Source organism: Scophthalmus maximus, chromosome 5, assembly GCF_022379125.1.
Source record: "Scophthalmus maximus strain ysfricsl-2021 chromosome 5, ASM2237912v1, whole genome shotgun sequence".
In the NCBI taxonomy this organism is placed as follows: Eukaryota; Metazoa; Chordata; class Actinopteri; order Pleuronectiformes; family Scophthalmidae; genus Scophthalmus; species Scophthalmus maximus.
In genome coordinates, this window is record NC_061519.1 from 19,855,281 (window position 1) to 19,878,555 (window position 23,275).

At 41.1% G+C, this 23,275-nt stretch overlaps 2 protein-coding genes across 7 annotated transcripts; both read left to right on the top strand.

The window, feature by feature from the left end:
* The first annotated feature begins 243 nt into the window (after positions 1-243).
* Positions 244-8,965, top strand: ccdc13 (coiled-coil domain containing 13). Of its 5 annotated transcripts, none has more exons than XM_035634652.2 (14): positions 244-538; positions 1,186-1,376; positions 1,576-1,724; positions 1,804-1,946; positions 2,113-2,196; positions 2,304-2,420; positions 2,521-2,625; positions 3,175-3,345; positions 3,441-3,614; positions 4,241-4,450; positions 4,598-4,698; positions 4,973-5,035; positions 5,180-5,300; positions 6,188-8,965. In XM_035634652.2, the coding sequence occupies exons 2-13, from the start codon at positions 1,189-1,191 to the stop codon at positions 5,274-5,276; spliced, it is 1,602 nt and encodes a 533-aa protein (XP_035490545.1). In that variant the 5' UTR covers positions 244-538; positions 1,186-1,188; the 3' UTR covers positions 5,277-5,300; positions 6,188-8,965. The 5 variants fall into 5 exon arrangements, with proteins under 5 accessions (XP_035490545.1, XP_035490546.1, XP_035490544.1 ...); XM_035634653.2 differs by having other exon boundaries at positions 248-538; positions 2,307-2,420; positions 3,438-3,614; XM_035634651.2 differs by having other exon boundaries at positions 249-538; positions 3,438-3,614; positions 5,654-8,965.
* A 3,773-nt stretch (positions 8,966-12,738) lies between these two features.
* tmie (transmembrane inner ear) lies at positions 12,739-21,953 on the top strand. Of its 2 annotated transcripts, none has more exons than XM_035635192.2 (4): positions 12,739-13,012; positions 15,769-15,886; positions 16,383-16,532; positions 21,462-21,953. In XM_035635192.2, exons 1-4 carry the CDS (start codon positions 12,902-12,904, stop codon positions 21,731-21,733), a joined length of 651 nt encoding a protein of 216 aa, XP_035491085.1. In that variant the 5' UTR covers positions 12,739-12,901; the 3' UTR covers positions 21,734-21,953. The 2 variants fall into 2 exon arrangements, with proteins under 2 accessions (XP_035491085.1, XP_047188159.1); XM_047332203.1 differs by lacking the exon at positions 21,462-21,953 and adding an exon at positions 17,246-18,061 and having other exon boundaries at positions 12,761-13,012.
* Positions 21,954-23,275: the final 1,322 nt, after the last annotated feature.

Sequence of the window (23,275 nt, forward strand, 5' to 3'; positions counted from 1 at the left end):
TCTTTTCAAACTCAGTGTAGCACTTAAGACGTTTAAATAATCATCATTATCAGCACTTCTGAATCAAATTAACATGCACATTAAATAATTAAATCATGAATTACTTTTTACTTAAACGTACGTAACGTATTGACTAACTACATAGGCATGTCGGTCTGCTATATGGTAAATCGATACATTTATTGACTACTAATTACCACAAAATCGCAGTTCTGTCGATCTGAATAATTGATTCGAATTGCGCGCCAAGAACTTCCGGGAACTATCTGAAGTCAGCATTTTGGACTTCCGCTGTCGCGACTGTCTCTGGGACCAACCAACGAAGGTCAACGAGTGCGACCAATCAGACACAGAGCAGGGGCGGGTCTTCAATCACCTCGGGTGGGAAACCGTCACCCGCGACATCTTGGTCTTTGGTGGGTCGTTGCCATGGATACAGGAGCGACGCAATCAATGGCAAAGCTGCAACACAGACTATGATGCAACGCAGATAAGCGCCTGAGTTGTTTACAGGGGGCTGCACTTGGATACATGACAGGTGAGCTGTTTTGTCTTCATACAACCTTAACTAAGTTAGGAGCTGTTGGCTCAGAGTAGCCCAGGGAGTATTTCTAATTATATTCACAGTCACCCTTATAAGTTAGTTTGGCACGTTACCGAGCAATTACTGATATTTCCTAAGAGGTCTTTCAAGTCAAGTCTCCGTGTCATTTTGCTCAGTAAAGGGATCAGTAAAAACAGATCCTTGAGTTGATGAGAAAAAAAGGCTGCTAACTTGTGCGCGTGCGTGTGCATGTGTGTTTCATCCCCGTTGATGCAATGATCAAAGGAGAAAACACACACACACACACACACACACTGTTTGTGATCTGTGATGCCATGGCACATAACAGGTAGTGAATCCGCTCCCAATCCCATTTGAATTTGAAACAGACAGCGAGACACTGAGTTACTTGACCACATTTGAAAATACGAAACCAGAACGAGACCGCCACCCAGAAGGACGAGCACAATTTGTGAGTGATGGCAAAACCAGTGAATGTAATGGTTTTTCCATTCAGCCAAAATTGATAAACTGTAACGACAGCCTACATATCCATTGTTGAAATGACAAAATGTTCAGTTTTATAAATGATTTCCCTGTAATTTAGCACCTTTATTTTCTCCACACCATACACGTCATAGACCATGGAGCAAGATGATGAGCTGAGTGACCTGCGGCTTCAGTTCCAAGCGCTGCAGAAACAGCAGGAGAAAAGAAAATTGGAGAGGAAAAAGGAAAAAGAACAAGACAAGGTGCATGTCGGTGTTACACAGGGTGATTTGGATCTATTGAAACAAGGCCTTCAGGCAGACCATCTGACAGCAAGCGACAGGTGAGTCTCACAACGGCAGAATTCAATCTTTTACAAAAGTTGTTTACCTCGGCAGCAGCATGGATCCCTCTGTTGCTTTATTAGTAGCTAAATAATATAAATAGGAAGTATTACTCAAGGTTGGGAATTGTAATCTTCAACATAAATAATATCTGGTGACAATTTAGAATAACCATGTTCTTAACTCGCCCTCCTACAGAGTCCTGCAGAAAGACAATCAGAATTTGCTCGATCAGTTGAGAGAGCTGAAAGATGAAAATGGTCGGCTCTTCAAACTTCTGGGAGAAAAGGATTTTGAATATAAACACCTCAAGAAGAAAATAGAGGAAGAGCGACTGGCCTTAGCAGGTATATAGATACGATAACCATAACCACAGTGATGTAAGAGACGCGTCACCACTTCTTCAACATCCACTCCTCCGTTCAGGCACATCAGGATTGGCTGGGGACGTGGCAGCCACGAAGATTATCGAGCTGTCCAAGAAGAACAGAGAGCTAACTGCTGAATTTGAGCGGGAAAAGACTAAGTCAAAGCAAAACAGCAACAGAATCAAAGAGCTTGAGAAAGAGGTAACCCTTTTTTTTTACATTTGATTTGTTGAATGGGAGTTAATTAATGTGTATAGTTCATTTTAAGCGATATGTTTTTAAACCATAGTTTTTCAACCTGTTATTTGTAGGATGATATAATTTATTACATATCAAATAAATGAATGAGTAATTGTCGTTTCTGCAGCTGCAGTCTGCGTTGGTGCTCTCTCCGTCCGGGCAAACAGACGATACCAGATCACGGAGTAAGAGGTTACTTGAAGACTGTGAGGTAGGTAATTATTAAAGTTGTTTAGTGAAAATTGAACAAGAGGATATTTTATTTCTTTCCAACTGTAATTCTGGCAACTCATTCTCAATCATGTTTGATCACAAAAGCAGGAAAATCCAGCGGTGAAATCGCTGCAGGACAAACTAGCCGCTGCCCAGCTGAAAGTGGCTGAATATCGCAATCAGGTTCAATCCCTCAAACAGGAGTTGAAAGTAGCTCAGAGGGTAGGAGTTTTTTTCCTGCTTTAAGTCATGTATTCTTTTTTATTTGATTCATTTTTAGTTGACATCTGTATTAAAAAGATTTCTGCCACTGCTGTTGCAGGTTTTGATCAGTGAGGTTGGAGAGGAGGTCAACCTTCAGCAATTAATCAACTGCCCAGGGAGCTTTAGAGGTCGCTCTCAACAGATTCTGGCTCTTCAGACAAGGGTAAGATAGAAATTACATATGTTACATAGTTAGTTTATACAATGCTAATAAATGATTGCTGCCTTGGGCTGTCGTGATATCGGATTTATACTAAACAATTATCATGCCTCAAAGAATTCACGATACTATCACAATATCTATAGAAAGTTTGAAAGATTATAATAAAATTGATATCAATAGTATTATTATTCATAATGATATCATATGTCTTTTGTTTTACTTTGTTAATTATGTGTTTTATGTAAATTAAGGAAAAATAATGATGCTACAATTATTCCAAAATACTACAATTTAAATCCAAATACTTACTGGGGTTACGTAGACACACAAGATCATAGATATATAGGCCAATTTCCCCGTTATGATTCCTAAGAAGATTTAAGAGGTGCTGAATTGATTTTTGATACACAAAATTATCATGAGTGTTATTTACACAGTATCAATTATCCTTATTTTTAAAAAATGGCTACCTTTAATATCAGCATATCTCAACAGCTCTATAGCAGACATACAAAATGATAAATAACAAAATTGGACATTGTGCAACAGGTGCGGGACCTTGAGCAGCAGCTGAACCGGTCAACTCAGCGGAGACAGCCAAGTGTCCTAAGTGAAGAGGAAGAGTTTCTGGGCACAGGCGTCCTTCTGAAAACCCCTACTCAAGACAGAAACCTCAGCTACATCCGCACCATCGAAAAGGAAAAGAGGGAGGCGTTCGAGGTGTGTACGCTGTGTATAAGTAATTAAAATTATAATTTGTTAATGCATTAATGCCCTGCTCTCTCTCTCTCTTTCTCCCCACAACTGTGTAGAAGATCTCTGTGGAATATGAGAGCCTCCGGAAAGACAACGAGGATGTAAAGAAAAAGCTAGACGCCTCCAGAGCCAGGAACAAATATCTGACTGCCGAAATTAAAACTCTGAAGGACCAAATTTCCACCCTGCTGGAGAAGAGTAAACATGATGACGAGTTTGTGGATGCTTTGCTGGTAAGAAAAAAATAAATATATACAGTGACATTTGTATATTATATCACACATTTTCGTGTATCTTAATTTCACAGTTGCTGTTGTGAGGCTTATAGGGCATGTTTGACTCCATTTTAAATTAGTAAGATAAGATAGACATTTTTGTCCCAGCAGGACATTTGCACATAAAAAAAACCCTATCTTTTTAGCTAGAAAATAACCTTGTTTTTAGATCAACCGAAGTACAGTATGACCTTTATTTTGAAGGATTTTACAGGTTTCCATGAGCCCAAATAATCATGGACAAGACAAGCATTCAAATAGCAGAAAGTTATGGTTTCTAAGTAACAATGGTAACAAATGTAGTTCATAAATTGTGTAGGGTTGAATAATTAAATAAAGAACAGTCAAAGCCTAGGTGATGATTTGTAGAGGTAAATGCTACACAAAGGGCATGGGATGCTTTATGCATTGATTGGTGTATTAACAACACAATTCAGTTTTTGTTCCACATACCAAATGATAATAAATATTGAGAAATTTAACATTAAATGTACATGTTAGAAAAAGTCCCGGCATGCAGAGAGAAGGTTCTTCTGTGATCCCTGTGACCTGAACCTGCCTGTTGTCTCATGTCCCTCTGGCAGAAGCAGCAGACCCAGATGCAGGAGGTGCTGAGTCGACTCAGCCAACAGCAGACAGATCGGAGCAGAGAGATCCAGCCCAGCCACAGGCAGCAGGTGAGCGGCGAGCCAGCGGAGCACAACCCCCTCATCCACAAGCTCAAGCAGAGAGTCGCTGAGAAAGAGGCGAAGATCAAAGAACTAGAGGAGGAAATCCAGCAGTTCTCTACCAAGGTGAAAAGAAAAAAAGCAAAGTGTATCATATTTTACAAATTAGCAAGTCACCCTGAAATGTATTTGAACAGATCCTCTGTCATTCCCTCAGAAGGATTGTCTTAAAAATCTGGCTAGACATTGAATTTGTGTTGACAACTGTTGCAGGAAGAAGAAGGCGTGGAAAGACAGCCCGGCCTCAATTCAATTGGCAGTTCAGGTTTTTCCCCTGAAGAGGGAGACATTAACAAGGGAATGACATCTTCAGGGTACGTGTGCTTGTGGTAATCATTCCAAATCATAATCTGAGGCTGAATATTGTTCCTTCACTTTTATGGATTTAGCCACCGATGATCGTTCTTCTGCTACTTGTTGCAGTAGGACAGAGTTGTGAGACACCTTGTCTGGCAAAATGAGGGTTAATAATTGACTGTGGCTCATTGCAGACTTTTTTCAGGTTATTGATTTTGTTTGGTGCCTCAAAGCTCTGTCCGTGTATTCTGCTGAGATGTCTAACTATACGACTGTCTGTCTTTTTCCCAGTTCACTTTCTACATTTGGTCATAAACTGGTGCTGCCTAATGTGAAAAGTAGCGTAATATTCAAGTAAGTGGACATAAAGATACTCGATTTACTGTATACCTTTCCTGATATATTGTTATACATGAAGTTTCTACTTACTCATTTACGAAGTTGTGAATGAATTAACTGCAAACATAATGTATTAATGTTGTCTTCTTTTGTTCTCAGGGGTCCAGGTTCTTCAAAATGTCCACAATGTTCAGCGGACGTCAGCGGACTCAGTGAATGTAAAAATCCTCTGTGTGGAGACGGACAGACCCTTTGAGCTGGTGAACTTCCTATAGAAAAGGTAATATATATACTGTAGGCTATTCCCCCACCTTCTTTCACTCTCAAGGTTTATACTGTCACTACTACAGGTGTTCATTTGTACTCCATTGTACGTGTTTATTTCAAGGCCATAAACACCCTCTGAACATTGCAGGGTTGTAGTCATAAGAGTTGAATTTATTTATTTATTTTACCCGTTCAAGCCTTCGGGTTGGAGTTAGTATTAGAACATAATTTGCGGTGCTAAAATGTACGTAATTTCAAAGTAACTAAAATATAACTTGTAAATCTCTTAACACAGTTACTGTAATAATGTCCCAATAAGCCGTTTTGAAAGATAAGGCGGTTACTATTGATCTTTTCCCACGTTAGTCCATTTGTACAGTCACCATCCAGATGAACCAGAGGTGTTTGGAGGAGTGACGCGTGACAGTGATCCTGGAGCAGCAGCTTGGGAGGACAAAATTAGATTCAAATTATAAGGATGGTGCAAGCAGCAATGATCGAACTTCTATTGCAAGGCTCAATTGCAGCAGGGTGGTCAAGCACATCTTATTGAATTAAAAAATCATATATTTTTGTAATGATCTGACTCATCAATTCCTCTGTGAGCAGTGTCCCTCAGCGCTAGGATGGCAGGATGCAACAAACAAAAGGAGCTGTCCATAGACAAACACCAAGCTGATCGGCGTGTGCACATACACACCACCAGCGGACAACAGCCCTTTCTAACAGTCATGTTTGGACCGCATAGAAATGCTCAAGTTGCTCCGTGTTGTGTCATGGCTGGTCACTCGGATGGAGATAAGGGAGGCGCTGAGGGCATCGCTAAAGAGCACTCTCCACCATGACCTGTAGCTCTGCAGTGACGTGATGAGACCAGTCAAGCATTTTTTTTCCCTGCAGGCTCTGTGACAGCAGAGTGGAGACACTAACCAGGGGAACTGGCTGGTCCCTGCTCAACCTCACGTCCAGCTGAGCCCTACCTTCTCCTGTCACATTTGTCAAACAGCAGCCTGTAGGACAGCGTCTCTCCTCCTCCGCCACGCAGACATCACACAGATCTCCCTTTTTTCGACATTCAAACCCTCGACGACAGTCGGTGACGCTTCCATTGTGCATTCGGGTGACTTTGGTTTCACCAATGGAGTACCATGAGTAACCGTTTTCATCTTAACCCTTATTGCATCGGACTAGTGTTCTTACTGATTGCAGGACTGTTTGATGCTGATAGGACGTCTTCCCATGGTTCCCTATTTTGTCTGCTTGCTGTTCTATAAATGTCACTGTCACATTTTATTAAATCAATGTACATGTATTTTGCTTTGCTGGCAACTTTAAGTGCATTGCAGGTCTAAAGAGCAGCAATGTATTTTTGTTTGCCAATGAGGCGTCCAGTTTAATCAATGGAAAGCGAACCAAATCTTCACCAGATGTTTTAAATATTGTTTGCCTTCATGGCTGTAACCTTCGGAGAGTTTTTAGTTTTTTTGGCTCCAGATGGTTGTATATGAATGTGCCACAAGCCAATCCAAATAGTAAACACCTCAGTTAAATTCCCAAAAAAGCTTCAATATTCCTTTTAAATATTAGTGTTAATCACTTCTGACTTGAGACCAGCTGTGTGGGAATAGTGGTTGAAAATTAATTCGGACTCAAGCTGCACAAACTGTTGCAGCAGTCGTCCATGTTCCCCAGAGCATGTCACACATACTGTACTGTATGTAGACTGTGTGATCTTAATCTCATAATTCAAAGGTTGTCTGGATAAGAGTAGCCTGGTGGGAGTGGCCCTTACATTCATCCTAACATTCATCCTAACATCCGAGTTAAATTCTTCCGATGTAGCCAAAAGGATTGCAGCAGAACCCCCTTCCTCTCCCCCCACATCACGCTTAATTTAAAACCATGGCTGAGTTAGTGTGCTACTTCAAATACCGCACTATTTCTTCCAGTACCCTGTGGGAGATTGGCAGGTCCCCATTGGACTGAGCGAGAAAGTGCCACAAGACAAAAATATCAGCATTTGGACATGATGAAGAAAACCTTTGTGCTCAGAGTAACAAAAAGCAGCTTGTGTTGAATACCTCCTGGATAGAAGGTGAGGCACCCTTTAATGTGGAGGAGTGAGATGTGTCACTGGGGGAACAGATAAGATAACATAAGCTTCATGACTACGTACCCTGCAGGTTTGCCAAATATATATCAAATGCAGCAGTGTGCATCAGAAAGGCTGTTGATGGAGCAAATACTTGTCATGGTCCCTAACTGCATCCAATTCCAGGGAAAATGTTTCACTCGATAAATTTTTGTTTCCTTGTTTTTTTCTTTTATAGCTATCATAACACAACTTCATAGACAAATGAAGTCAGTGTTCGTGATGCATGCAGAATCATTTCCAACGTTTTTCTGAAGCTTTTATTTGGAACATGTGATGCTTGATAGGAACAAGGCCAAAAACAGTCAGCTCTCTGGGATTACATTAAGACATATTGGTGTTCAACATAAATCCAACTTTAATTGCAGGTAAAAAAGTCAATGGCGTTATAGATTTACACAACAACTGCTGACTTCAGTCATCAGAGAGTGTCATCACTTTCAAATAAATTACACTTCACCAAACAATTTTGATATTGTTTTGTGCAGCTGTATTACGCAGAAAGGTGTAGATTTATTCCAAATTGCCCAATAACCCACCAAACCAAACACAAACTTAAGTAAACACAGCATACGTAAACAGCCTCACCTATTTGTCATTCCAGGTTTGAATGACTCCTTTCTCCATCCTTCTCCTCAGAGGTATTCCCTCGTTCTGGACCAATGCTTCCTGCAGACCATTGACTGCATCCAGAAACTAAAGTAAATAGTGGCGCTGTGAACGCAGAGGTTAAAGTTAGCCATCAGTATATGAGGGATCTGTGAACTTAAGTCAGGCCAGAAAACGGTTTGTGCCTCTATGAGTCCATTCATCTCCCAGTGCCTCTCATTTACATGTAATGGAAAGAAAATAAACAGCAGAGTCTTAATGTGCTCATTTACTGTAAGTAGAAATAAAATAATGAGCTTTTATCTTCCCTTCGAGGCAGCGCTGAAGCAATGATAAGCATTTTTTTTTTTTTACAACCGAAATGTACAAGATGAGTATGCCGACACTGATATCTAAAATCGAGTATGGAGTCGTGCATTACATGTGCTCACATTTTATAGAGATGTGTTGACGTCAGCAGATGTTCTGGTCTCGATTTCAATCTGTGCCTCAATTCTGATTTTAAAATTACTCTATATGTATATGCTCATTTTCAAACTTTGGCTTTGCTTGCTATTTGCCAGTAGTGATATTCTGGTGCAGTGAGGATATCATGTCCATCCTGTTTTTGTTTTTTTTCTTCAGTAATTGTATTTATTTCGCCAAGTATAAAAATAGGTGGCATCACTAGATGGCAGTGTGCTTAGTCATGTCCATCAACTCATATATAAACAGTTTTTTGTTTCTGTCGGTCAGTTGTTATTGCCCAGCAATGATGCAATTTAATATCCAGTAGCGATTATATCAATAGAGTGGAAAAGAAAATGTGTATGTCTTTTCTTCTGTAGTAAATAGAAATGTGATAAATACATAAATATTACTCTATTCTGAATAGTAAAATTGCAGGAAAATGTCCATATGGTGGCATCACTTCAGAATTCATCAGCTGTATTTTCTCACTGAAATACTTTAGGACAACAGTGCCAAGGCCCACTCAAAAATGATGACAGCCCTGCTAAGAAAATGGCTATCTTTTGACAAACCATCTGTGCTCTAGATGCGCAGCCCCCACACACACACACTCCCAGACCAACCACCATCACTGTAGAAACCTGTGTGCCAGCACCGGGGCAAAAATGTTCTCAGGGGACCTGGCTCGTCTCGTCTTATCATCCCCCATGAAAAAAGAATATTCACACTCAAAATTGAATTTATCTCGTGTCCTCTCATGCAGAACATGCAAACAAATCATCAGTTTCTCCAGGAAATGCTCTGCCTCACATCTCAGGTCCTGGCAATAAAATTAAAAAGATGCTTTTCTTAAAATTCAGAATCTAGTACTCGACGGCTGGCATTGTTGCATTTTAATACACCGCGAAAACTTCCACTGTCAAAAAAGAAAGGCAGTGTGTACATTTTCACACACTATTTATTTATGGCCAAAACACGTCCAAAATGCACTGAAGCTGGAAGTTTGATTCACTGGCCGCGTCATCACTGGTGCAGATATCCTAAATGTTAGGGCCAGATGACGCACTAAGACCGAGGATGCTGACTGAGGCTGCATGGCAGGAGGAGCGCTAACGTGGGGACAAGCCCCTCAACGAACAGAGTTGTTAAACGAGTCCCTTAACGCATGCTGACACAGTGGCATTGACTCTTTGCTCACTAATATGATCACTGCCAGTGGGATCTGCTGCCTTTCAGAGCTGTGTGCATGAGCACCACTGATCACAGGCTGCAGACCTTTGTAGTTTTACCTTCATCTCGTAGTTCACACGGAAAGAGACAAAAAATAATTGGGAGAAACAAAAGAGGATGACATGCCAGCTGAGCCACCGCAGCGCCCCGGGAGGCCGTGCGTACTGCTCAGAGAAATTCAGTCTGTGCGTGCTTAATGAATGTGACTGTGCACAGTTTTTCTATGGACAAAAAATCACCCCCACCATTAATGTTTATTGGGTCCTTTTTATGTCCGCACAGTTTCATATGCTGTCGCTCTCTGTGTAACACTCCATGTGAAGGGATGATTCGGTCAAGTATTAGCAGATCCATTTAAAAAAAAAAAAAAGGGAAGATGTTTTTTAAGCTTTCCGTATAAATTATAAGATTACAGTTAATTTCATAATTTGGTAAATAAAGAAAAATGAAAATATTTTTGATAGATATACCACATATTTCCAGCCCCATATGTGGAAGCCCTTACTTGTCCTCTACCCCATGATACAAGGCGTTAATGGCTCAAAGCGCGTTTCTTCTATCACACAGAATCTAGCTCAGCAGACGGCCACAGGACGAAAACGTCAAACACTCAGAGGTTGTCCCACTGGAGGAGACGTGTGTAGCCTGTATTACAATCAGACACGTCATTTGACTTTGACTGTTTGGGGCTATACGATGCAACGTTCGCTCTTAATCCAATCTTGACCAACACCTCGATATCAGAGAGAGAAAAAATGCCCATAAAGATGATTTAGTGTTGTTAAGAAGAATTGTCCTACCAGCAAATAACTGCCTCTCTCAAAATGAGAGAGCAACTTTGATAGAGATGGCAAATCCTATCCCCTGCTCTTTTCCATCCGGTTTCCAGCAAAGCCTTCTGAAATGGTTCTATGTTGCAGCAAACCATCTGTTGTTTAAGGTAAAAAAAAAAAAAAAGCTCCATGCATTATCACCTGGTCAGTTGGTGAAAATTGTAAATAACGCAATGTTCTCGCTGTGTAAGAGGAAGTGAAAAAATAAATATCTGGATCAGCCCGTGTCCGGATATGCACCAATGAAATCCGCTCTGTCAATTTCTCGTAGTCGTGCTGACATAAAAAAAACAATGACCAGCCAACAAACCAACAGACGTGGGTGAAAACGTAACCTCCTTGGCGGAGGTGAGAATAGAATTTCAAAGCGAGAGAGGAGCAGAATTTCACAGATTTTGCCACCAGCGAAAGAAAGAGTTCATAGCAAAATAATTGTACATACAAAGCACAGCAGGCTCTTTCATATTCCACCAGCTCAGGGTGATATAGCTGACTGGTGTGGTGATTGCATTCAACACTTCTGACAAAAGACAATCACTGGGAGCTATTCCTGACTAAGGCTGAGGACAAGGTTTCTCATTAAAACCAAAAACCCTCAGGATGGGGGTCGCAGGCTGCGAGCATGCATTTACTATTAATCATCATCAGGGAAGTTGGATTCAAGTGTGTTCTGTTATTGTTTGTTCCTTGATCAATACACATACATAGTGTCTCATTTTCTATGGCCGTGCAACCTTCCTTCCTCTCTTCAAGAAAATATCTAACCACTGATAATCACAGACTTAGGACAAAGGAAATCTTCAATAAATTGAACTATAATGATAAAGAATCCACTCTGACTGATGACAGTTCTTGTCAAATGACCTTTTAGACGAGCCTGGAGACACCAGAATCAATCCGTGTGAGAAGCATCTCTTTGCGGTTTGCTCATTGTAGAGTAGTTGTAATATCTGGCGGTTATAGCAGTGCGGTGTGGAAATTAAATTGCAACAGATGCTGTAACATGAGATTGAGTTACTGACACTCAAAGTCAAGCTTTGGTCGTTCTGTTGACAATAAAAATACAACACTGAAAACAAAAGTGCTCCAATCAATATTGATATTTTCTTCAACATTCTCAGCTGTGTCATTGTGTCCATTGCTGCAGTACTGGTTGTATAGGACTGTGAGCAAAATATGACAAGCAGAAAATGATGTGGTGGTTATAGCTTAAAGCAGAAAAATGAATGTATGAACAAATTAGACCTGGCTGCATAAACCAGACCGTTACTTTAAAATACAGATTGACAATCATAAAAATCATAGGAACTATTCAAAATGTTCGTCTTTAATGTCATATTTGACGATATTTCAATGGTAGTGTTTCCTCATTTACATATGTTCATACATTCGTTTTTTTTCCCCATTGTGGTGTGGCTTCTTTAATGTCAATTACAGACTCCACATTGTCTTTGGGTAACACTCTAAATCCCAAATTGCGCCTGATGGCTGTGTAAATTGGATGCATGACTGATAGATTAAGTGCTAGATGTAGGAGCACTGTATGAATGTGTGTGCTTTGAGTGGTTCATAATAGAAAGAAAGCCCTATGTAAATGCAGTCCATCATTTTCCCATCACTGGAAACAGAAAAGAAAAAGATCATATGCACCATGGCCTTGACACATCCCGTACACAAAAGAAAAACACTTTCATATTTTCACGTGAGTTGAGCACATATGACTGCTGCCAAAGTAAAATGATTCCAGCATTTGTTTGTTTTTTTGTCTGAGGTAGGTGAATATTAAAATCCGGATTCCACAGTACGCCTGCTCTTCCTGGTTCGCCACACCGAAGGTACAAGATTGTCAGAAATGTCGACACTCCAGGCAGTAAATATGATGACGCCTATGGCCATTTGCTTCATGGTTAACTGTACCGCCCATCCCCCCACGTTGTGTGAACTGCCTGTTCCCAGCAGGATGAGCTGGCTGTAAACCACACCAGGTCTATTAATTAATTAATGGGCTCTAACTGCAGGGTCGGCTCCCTCCATTGTAGTGGGGCAGTTTTCAGCAGGCTGCAGTGGAGACCGCCGGCGCGTCCCCGGCTTCCTGCAGTGTTCTGGTAGAAAGGCACACGAGATAGGGAAGAGCAGACAACTGTGTATGGTGGGCGGCGGCGGGGTGGGGATGGGGGGGCCGTCAGCACCATAGTCACCATTAATCACCCCGGACCATTGTGGTCCTGTCCTGTACACGGCGCCAGTACAGGCGGGCAGGCAGACAGAGGCAGCGAGGAAGAAGCAGAGGACGAGGGAGAGAGGGGGCAGGGTGGCTGCGGGGAGAAAGAGGGGCTGAGAATGGTCGGGGATCAGCCTGTATGTCCACCTCACCTCCTGCTGCGGGGCTGGGGAGCAGTGCTGCTGTCTCAGTGCTTGTCCTCCGCGTTCTCCCAGATCCCGGACCCTGAGGTAAGAGCCTGATGCATCACTGTGTCCTCCACAGGTTCTTCTCAGGATGGATCTCTATATCCTGAGCATTTTTTTTCCCCATGTGACGGGTGCAGGTGCTTTTTGCCGTTTAAAAATGTTGCTCTATGTTATTCATGTTCACTGTTCGGTCGCCACACTTTGCTGCTTTTCTTTGCCTTGACCAGGCGAGCTGTGACCGACCCTACGTTAAAACCTGTTACATTATATGGTTCTTACATGAGCAGCAAAGCCTCACATGTTTGAGGTGCATACAGGAGGGGGAATTACTGTAGATGAGTCCTGGGTTTAAGAGAGGATTACATTGCACGTAACATTATAAAAAATTGTGATTTGATTACAAAAATAGCAGCTTAAGTCCATTATGTATTCTAAAAACAACGTATAAAGATCATTATTTAAATCGTGAAAACATGACATAACGGAAAGGATCAAATACATTTATATCACTGACCAAACATGGCTGTATAATATTGAAATTATAAACAATGTTTACATATACTATGTATATTATACATTAAAAACAATCTAAATGTATAGAAACTAGCGTTGAATTTTGAAGAATGATTCAAGACAATATATCTTAAAGACAGAGGAACAAAGTATGATGATAACCCTGCGTATGTTCCTGTGTGCAGTTACAATAATAAGACATTTTAGATTGTCTTTATATATATATGACTATTTATACAACCTTGCCCTGAGACAATCACATCAACTGAACTTTGCTCTGCAGCAAAGTGAACACTTGAGCTCTTCAGCCTATAGCAGGTCAGAGCAAGTACAAGACAATTCTGTAAACAGACTCTCACCGGCTGCTCATGTGACACATTGGGAGCTTACAAAAAGTATTAAAGTGGAGCTTGCGTTGGTATCAAGGTATCAGCAAATATAATCCAAATACTGCTGGCATGGCACGTTTCTTTTCAACAATCAGTTTCGTAAATGATTACTTGGTAATTAGTCCTTTATCTGTGGAATAAGCAGTATCCCAGTGCTGATTTATACATTTTTAGATGCTAATCTTGAACGTGTGATGCGATAAATATCAGACATGTTGATGTATGACAAACACGAGGTAAGTCGAGGATACTGTGATTCTGAGTGTGTGTTGTTTGTTCCACCAAAATAAAACTTGAGACTTAAAGCCACTAATCCCGCCACATGAAATGGCCCTCAAGAGAGAAGGACTTAGCATTACATAATCACACTTGAGGCAAAAAAAAAAGAGAAGAAGTTATTATTTACGAGCCATGCTAAATATCCTCATCAAGGCTAATCCTTCTGTGGGAGTCGCACAGACACAGCGGAAATTCATTCAAACCATTTTCTTTGCAGCTTCTTTGTTGAAGTTCACAGTCCCTGTTGTGTCCTCCATGGGAGAGAAAGAGAAGGAGCCCTGAAGACAGCTCGAAAGTCTTTGACATGTTGGCTCGCTGGCAAGCATCAGGTCCAACACACAGCGAAAACAGGTTATTTTTGCCCCGGTGCTGGCACAAAAGAGATTTATTTGATTCCCTCCGCATAAACTCAAAGAAATACTTACATCTTGAAAACTTTATATGCACACATATAATCATACTCTGCTCAAACTCAACCTGCCAACCTCCTGCTTTTGTTGAGGTTATTCTTCATGTCTAATCCTCAATAGAGCCTCAGCTTATACTTTGAGTGAACATGTGTCCACATGGATAATGGTGTTGTCAGTAAAGGCAGCAAATGTAATAAACGTCCATTTTCGAATCCATCGCTTGTTGCTTTATGGACTAAAGTATAGAGTTTCCAAAACAACCTTGTGTCATCCTATCAAGTGATCGATCTGCAGTAGGCGGGAGGTTGGATGATCTAAGGCATTGATCTTACACACAGACGCACACACATGCACAATTTTAAATATTCGTATTATTTCCAATCCTCACAGCTGGAGAGATGTATCGGTGTTGGACACGGTGGACTGAAGTCGGCGCAGCAGATGATTAACACATCTAAGACCATTGTTAAAATTTGGTCACGCAGGCACTGTCCGGAAACCAGCCCCGACTGCGTGGCCTCGTGCATGTCACATTTGTAGACATCTGTAGTTGTCGGTGGAGGCAGAGGCACAACAACTCGCAGGTTGTGTGCTTGTTTGTGGCTGATAATGGAGGAATTCTAAAGACCAGTTATCTTCGGACTTGTTTCTTAACATTTTGCCCAAGGCGGCGTTGTGATTAGGGTCTAGTTTACCTCTGTAGGCTAATTTAAGCTCAGTTAAATTCAATAAATACAATAATGATTACAATTGATACGCGAACTATACAGGTGAGCATGAGACTAGGACACCATGGGTTTGAAAGGTGAGGTTAAATTAGACGCGTGCTTGTTGAGAAATTGTCACTGAACACTGAGCACACAGCGATAACCGCTTGAAGATTTCAAATGTTTCTTTCATATCTAAGCTGTGTCTGTGTATGACTGCGATATGTACGTATGCAATATTGTTCAAAAAGAGTTCATCATTAATTCATTTCCACGTGAACTCTGGAAGATAAAGACGCGGCTGAAAAATTGAACCCATTTTACTTTGCAGGTCAAGTATCACTCAGAAATACGAGCATGTTTCTTAGATGATGTGAAGCTGGCGTTGTTTCTAAGATCTTGTTTACTCCCCGAGGTTTGCTCTTTGCTGCAGAAGTCGTCTCGAAGATTTGTGTATTACTGTTTTGAAAAAAACCTTCTCTATTTTTTCCCCTCAACAGCTTTTACCTACAGATCCCCCAAAGAAGCCGGACCCTGTGACCTCCGAGACCGTTGTGTTCTGGGGGCTGAGGCTATGGCAGGTCATTGGCATCTTTGCAGTGTTTGGTTTGGCAGTTGGTCAGTATGTCTCATGGAATCACTTTGTTTTCACTTTCACCAGTCCTTCTTGAAATAGACAGCTGTAATGAGAAGCCAGGTCTGGGCTCGGCAGTATTCATCCACAGTATGATTATCAAGCAGGGTGTGTGTAGAAGTAACCGCACAGATATCATGTCAGGAAATATGAGTTTGTGACGGAGATCACCTCAGAATTCAAGGATATGAGTCATCCAAAAAATCAGATGTGGTTTCTAAATTTGAACTAACACATTGTGCACTGTGCTGACATCGACATGCGGTACACCTGAGACACATCTGGTTGGTAACATAACATATGTCAAACATTGGGCGAATAAAACCAAATGTATCTGTACCATGACCCTTTAAATTGTTTTAAAGGGTCATGGTACACAGGGTACAAGGACACCGATCATGTTTCAAGTGCTGCACTGAGCAACATGTTCTATTCAAATGATCTCATGGTGTCCCGTGTTTTTGTCCCTCTCCCCTGCAGTTATCACCCTGTGTTGTATATTCAAATGTCGAATCCCAAGGACCAAAAAGGAAATAGAGGCGCGGCACGTGCAAAGGCAGGCAGCGAAGAAATACGCCAACACATTAGAGACAGTGCCACCTCTGAACGAGCTGACCGAGATCCCAGGATGTAAGTCCCCGTTTAACGTCTTTCCGGAATTACTATGACTACATTAAATCGGTGATGAAAACAGGCAGGAGCTCGTACTCCGATATGTTTCTGTGGCGCTTTCCTGGAATGGCTTTATTTCCTTTTTATTGTGCCACCGTTACTTTGAAAATCTTTGTTTGAGGCTGCAAGTGCGCAACTCCAGCTGCCGGTGACTGAAATAGGGGAAAATTGGAGTTGAATGGTGTTAAACTGTGGTAAAAGTTTTCGAGTGTACTTTCGTACTCTTGAAATCCTGTGACGTCGATGGCGTGGCCACATGATGCCCACTTAGACCAGTCTGTGATTGATTTATGCAAAAGCACACCCTGCGTCTGAAAATGAGGAGAAAGTCAAAGTCTCTGTGGGAGACAGTCTTCTTCTTGTATTTCGTGTGTCTAAAAGCACTTTCTACTGTTGTAGTCTCACTTTGTGATTACGGAGAAGAGGACAGCCGTCTTTTCACAAAACTTCTTCTCAAGGGAAACTTTTATTTCTGAAATTTTCACTTTCCTCTCGTCACTTGCAGCATAATTTGCGACTCTTAATTCTTCTGCTCTGTTTGATGCTTTATTTGACTAAATCTTCTTTCTCTTCCCTTCTCTTCTCATTTCTTCTCTTCTCTTCTCTTCTCTTCTCTTCTCTTCTCTTCTCTTCTCTTCTCTTCTTTTCTCTTCTCTTCCCTTCTCTTCCAGCTGCCCTCGATGCCTCTGCAGTACAGACCGTGTCTGAGCAGGTCCGACCTCAAAGTACAGACAACAGCCAGCTCTCAGTAGTCAGGGTCAGCGAGGAGCAGTCCAGCTCCCTCAGTTTGCCTGAGACGGCATAAATTTCTTCCCCCTCCTTTTTTTCTAATCTTCTGACTCATGACTAAGGGACATTAAAAAAGAAAAAAACAAACATACTGTACACATTCAGACACAAAAATGTTAAAAGCCCCTCTCCTGCTTCCATCACCATCTATCCTGCAGTCAGTCCATATCTCTTCCTTTATTGCTTGATGTTTGAAATGTATACACAGAAGACAGCGCAGTTTGAATTTTCCAATTTTTTGCTCGGCAGTGCATGTAGTTGCAGTGCAGCGGTGATAATGTGCAGCGGCAGAAAATGAAACTTGTGGCTACAAAATACAGATTGTACCGCTTCTTACGAATACGATTCCTTGAGAGCAGCCAGGCTTTTGTAGTTTATACTTTTGTATTTTGTGACGGTTTCTTCTTCCTCACAGCCCAGATTTAAAAAAAAAAAAAAAAAGTAAATGTGCATATTTCGCTTCGTTGGCACATTTGCATGAAAATGTCAAAATGAATGATGATCTTGTGAACTTTCTGAGGAAATGCTAATGCATGCAGCCCGTCTGTTTGTGCTCTATTTTAGTCTTTTTCCATACCTGTCTGTTTACTTTCCCTAAGATTCAACTATGAGTGAAGCAAATTATTCACACTATCTTCTCGGGTTGATTAAAAATGATTTTGGATGTTAGCACAATTAAATGCTCTTGCTCTCTCTTGCTTCTCCGCTCTCTAGCCGTCGCTCTGTTCAGGTTGAGAACGGTGAGCTTATCTTGTTCCTCTTGATGAAATATCAGGCATTTGTTAGCACATACACAGTTATTGCAAAATTAGTTATGGAGGAAAAAAGCATTTAGCTGTCAATACATTTTTTTTGCATGACAATTGTGTCAAATAGGATCTGCATTGGGGGGGGGGGGTCACATGAAAAGCCGACTGTGGCGAGATCCTCAGTCTCTCTTCAGTCTCCAGAGTCGCCACAGAGAGTTGATCTAATATGCATTGCAGTAAATCCTCTTTCGTGACTATTTAACTAATCAACCATGTGGCTGGGAGAGGAGCTGAAGGGGCTGCGCTGACTGCAGCCATTATAAATAGCAAGGATGAACACGTATTTATCAACTTCTCTCAACCATGAACTCCAAACAAACCATACTGTGATTGGCTTCTGGGTTAACTATAAGGAGGAGAGCAACATGACTGTAAGCAAATATGCAAATTGCTGCCTTTCTCCAGCGATTATGTGATGTTTGGGGTACATCGCGATGAATTATTCTACAACAATCTGACAGTCCAAAATGACCACATACAGTTGATATCTAGTAAATGCAATGTCACTGGATGAAAAAATTAGATAAATATCTTATTGTGGAATGGAATTCATAGGGAAAACTCATGTGAGTTTATTTTTTAAATGAGGGCTTGATTATGTAAGGGAGCAGTACACTTAAGAAAAAACACTGACAGTAATCTAGCCATTAAACCAATGTTAAAAATGAGGATCAAGAAATGCTTATATCCTTTATATATATAGTTTATTTTTACAATACATGTTTTTGCACTGTTAAGATGTCGGACATTCTCCATCAAGGTTTTTTACTTTGCCTCCATTAACACATATCAAACTGTTAAAAGCGTCTGGGGCCAAATATGACAAAAGGAAGCAGTTTCCAGTTTCACGGCCAATAACTCTTGCAAACATAGCCAGATCTTAGTCAATCTCAAACCGTCCTCTCTCCAACAAGCTCGAACACAAATTCAATCCAAGTTGTGATTCAGTCTCTCCCATGAGCTGTCAACTGTCACCGGACCTGATTCTTCTACAGTACAAAGTGCTTGGCATCGACTCACCTGAAAATGAGTGTCACCAAACTGTTGCACCTCCTGTAACAACTCAAAAACACTTCTCACACACATCGGATTCCTGAAGCTGTGAATGGGCAGCGGGGAAAAGGTCGTCTGAGGTTCACAGAACGCCGACTGATGAGTGACGGCCCCCCGAAATAGGAATTTGGCCTGGTTACAAGCCCCGCTCTGTCCCTCAGGGTAAAAATGTGTTCTAAATTTAATAATAGAGTGATATTAGTGAAAATTCATTTCTGAAAGGAGCATCAATTCTAAGATTACGTTCAGAATTTGACACTAAATTCACCTCAGCGAGACTGAACTGTTTTGTAAAATGCCAAAAAGTTGTATCTGTGCTGAACATTTGACATTTGGTGATGTGTGAGGGTCAAGGCCTTTAGCGGAAGGCAATGTTGACCTTTAATTATTCCACTACGCTGCACAGTATGTAAGCAACTGGAAACAGGGGCAAAAAAGGCAAGCTCTCCAAGTTTGACTAAAGTTGGAACAATGTCTGAGTCTGAGACACATCCAAAAGTCAAAGTCTGACATTTGATTACATCGCCTCATTTAGCCATCAGTGACCCTGGCTCAGACCTGCTGCACTGATGAAATCACATCTCAGAATTTTGTCAACATCAGACTGCTATGAAAAGAGACATGAAGGGAAAAAAAAGCAAGTGAAGGAGCAGTGAAAAGAGCGGAGGAGCAATGCGTGAGTACACGAGCAGAGGACAGTCTCAGAGTCAGTCAAGACAAAGGAATCTATTTACAATATTCTGATGGTTGGTTGATTATTTTAAGTCGGCTGGATTCATACAGCCCAGTAAAACATGGGACCAAAAATTGTTTCAGGTTTACTCGGACCGCCTCCGGTAACTTTTGACATTTGGTGTGTGTTTGTCATTTGGATCTTGGCCTTTGTGTATCTGGTGTGTCTGAAGGGTTTGTTGAACACAGGGAAAACATTTGCTTTGCTACTGAAAAAAGAACCAGCAAAGTTTCCTGTGACTGCAACGGGAGTCTCTCCTTTGAGCTTTTAAACAATAGTTGCTGAAGTGTAAAATCGCAGCCATGTTTCTCGTTGATCTATAACATGGTCAGGTGCGATTTGTTAACCGTTGCCTGAAGCTGTTAAGTGCTTATTCTTCCTGCAAATAACTCATGCGGGCTTAAATGTTCCTATGGAAATGACTTACAGACAAAGAACGGTTAGATTTCCCTTAATTACAAGACAAGAAAAAAGGAAAAACAAAGGAAATCTTAACTCAAACAATTTTAATGGCCCAGGGAGCATCCACTTCCCCATGTGTTGTCGTCGCAGTCAATTTTCTGCTGGTTGCTATACGCATGGCCGCATCTTAGTTTGAACTATACAAATACGAGTTATAACGTGCTGATTAATGAGATTTACATGGTTTACTGCCATAGGCGGATTCTATTCCATAAGAAAGGGTCAAGCGTGGCGTTTCCGAGACTGTCCTCCACCAAAAAACAACTGCATAGGTCATCTGTTTAAGCAGCTTATTAAGACCTATGTGGTCTTTGACAATGACCACAGACAGCTGCAGACGCACCGTAGACCAAGTAAGTGCCGATTCTCTGCAATGTGACCCTAACCCTTACCTTTACAAGCTCATCAACCTCGCATTGGTAAATCAAATGAAAGCCCACAATGCTCTGTGGCAAAAAGTATTTGTGACATGTACCTCCTGTCGGCGGTAGAGACGCTAATTTAGTAAATTTGGTCTCATTAGAGCACATGAAACACAAACAGCATAGTTCGCCATATGAGTTGGAGGACCTGTTGCTGTTTCCCCATGCTTCAGTCTTTTTGCTTTTGAGGGCTATGCAATCTTCTCATCTAACTCTTGGTGAGGATGAAATAAGTGTATACCAAAATGTAAAACTTGAGAATATTTCCTTCTAAATACCCATTTTAATTTTATTTGCTACTGACCAAACAAAATTTGCACTGGCTGTGCTACGGTTAGCCGTGTGTAGTTCCTCAGGGTGTCACATCTTAAATAATAATGAGAAAAAAATCACTGTCTCACATTGTCCTGCATTTCTCGCCCAGAAAGCACTTCAAACAATCCCATTACAAGAATAAATAGACCATGCTTATGAGGACAGATAGAAACAGATGTGCCTTCATTATTTGTAACCTACTTAGCCTGGCATTCTGTTGGATTGAATTCTGTCTTCCAATTAGCATTGGAGGCAGAACCCTGATGATACCTGATGTTTTTCTCCCCTTTTTTTTTTGCTGCAGCTGCAAAAGTAGAAGAAAAGGAGGAGGTGACAACAGTGTCTGGGAAGGTGGATGCTGACAAAGCAGAGAAGAAGACCAAGGAGGGCAAGAAGGAGGGCAAGGGTGCCAAAGAAGGGAAAGGAGATGAAAGCAATGCATCGACAAAGAAGAAGGGTGAAAAAGGTGAAGGGGGAGCATCCAAGAAAGAAGACAGTGAAGGCAGAGGGAGGAAAGCTGGAGAGAAAGGAGGCAAAGCGGGGGCTCAAGGGGGAGCCAGGAAGGCTCAAAAGTGAACTCTGCTGTCCACGGACAGACACTGAGAAAGATCCTTTCATATTTTTCCACAGCAATTCAGGCACTTTCTTCTCTTAAATGAAATTTGTACCACATTATATTTACAATAAAGAAAAAAGAAATGTAAGTAAATGCATTATTGGTATTTTGTCAAAACCAGAATCATGACAGTTGCAAGAAAAAGGGGGAGTTCAGTAAAATTGACAGATTTATTGACTTATTCACAATTCACTGATGAACATATGAGACCAGAAACCATGTTCCTATTTTATTCCAAGTTTACACCAATATCTACAGCGTGCTTACACATCACTATGGAGTGATGACACGGTTAGACGCGTCTTAGAAAACACCGCCTCCCATACTGAATCTAAAGCACGAAGACCAACGTCAACTCCATTGAGTACATTTCAGCACAAGATAAATAAAAGACAACGAAACACATTTTATACTTCATGAGAGGTATTTGAAAACAGCGAAATACAACATTACCTCTATGCTTGTTGGCCTTATTGTACACTTGATTCCAAAACACAATCATCTTACATGATACAATCAGAACAAAATACTTTAATATAGGGTATTAAAGTGCTCAAATATAATTTTCCAAGTGTTTTTTTTCTTTCTTCATGAATTATTTTCATGCTCCGATACTGCCCCTCTTTTTAATTAAGAACTTGGATTATGCAACGCAACATGTTTACATGCCGGGCGGCGATTTGTGGAAAATCTTACTGGATCCGAAGAAGAACAACCTCAGTCAGCTGCCGTCTTAAATGTTGTTCATACTAAACTGTACGGACGGTTACAAACTGTAATATATAGAGACGGAGGTTTCCCTCAACCTAAGTCTTTTCCTTTTTCCATTGCTGTGGCCTGCAGCCACCTGTGATTACCATTGTAGTCAATCGTCTCAACCTAGAGTCGCAATCATGACCGATCCTCATAGAAATGTCCAAGTTGGGTGCAATTTGTCGGCAATAAGGAATACATTGAATATTATCAGATTGATCTTTTAAACATCTGCTTAGTGGGGAACCATCATTTAGTTTCCTCGACAAGCGCTGTGCAGACCGGTCTCTAACTGAGCAACTGTAGCAACTGGTGGAGCAAACCTGGGAAATGGGAGCATTATCTGAGCGCTCGCCATCAAACAATGGTCAAGCGGATGAAAAAAAACAAAAGTAGGGTAACACGAGAGCAAGGATTTTTTTTGGTCACGATTAAGTTCAAATTTCTATGAGGTATAACTCAATTCAGCTTAAATCACAAATACATATTCATGACATATTCATTCAAACTAAGTAACGACTAGGTCAAAAAATCCCAGTGGATGATTTAAGAGCAACAAAACTGCCTTAATGGTCTTGGTCCATTGAACCTTTTCTTTTCTTTCTCTCCTTTGAATCACAGATTTTTACGTGAAACTGGGTATTTAAAATTATGGGGGCTGAACTCTTTCCTCTGACATTTTCCTACACTGACCATCAGTAGCATTTTTTTTGGGAGAGAGGGCGAGTTTAAGACTTTCTGGTCACTGT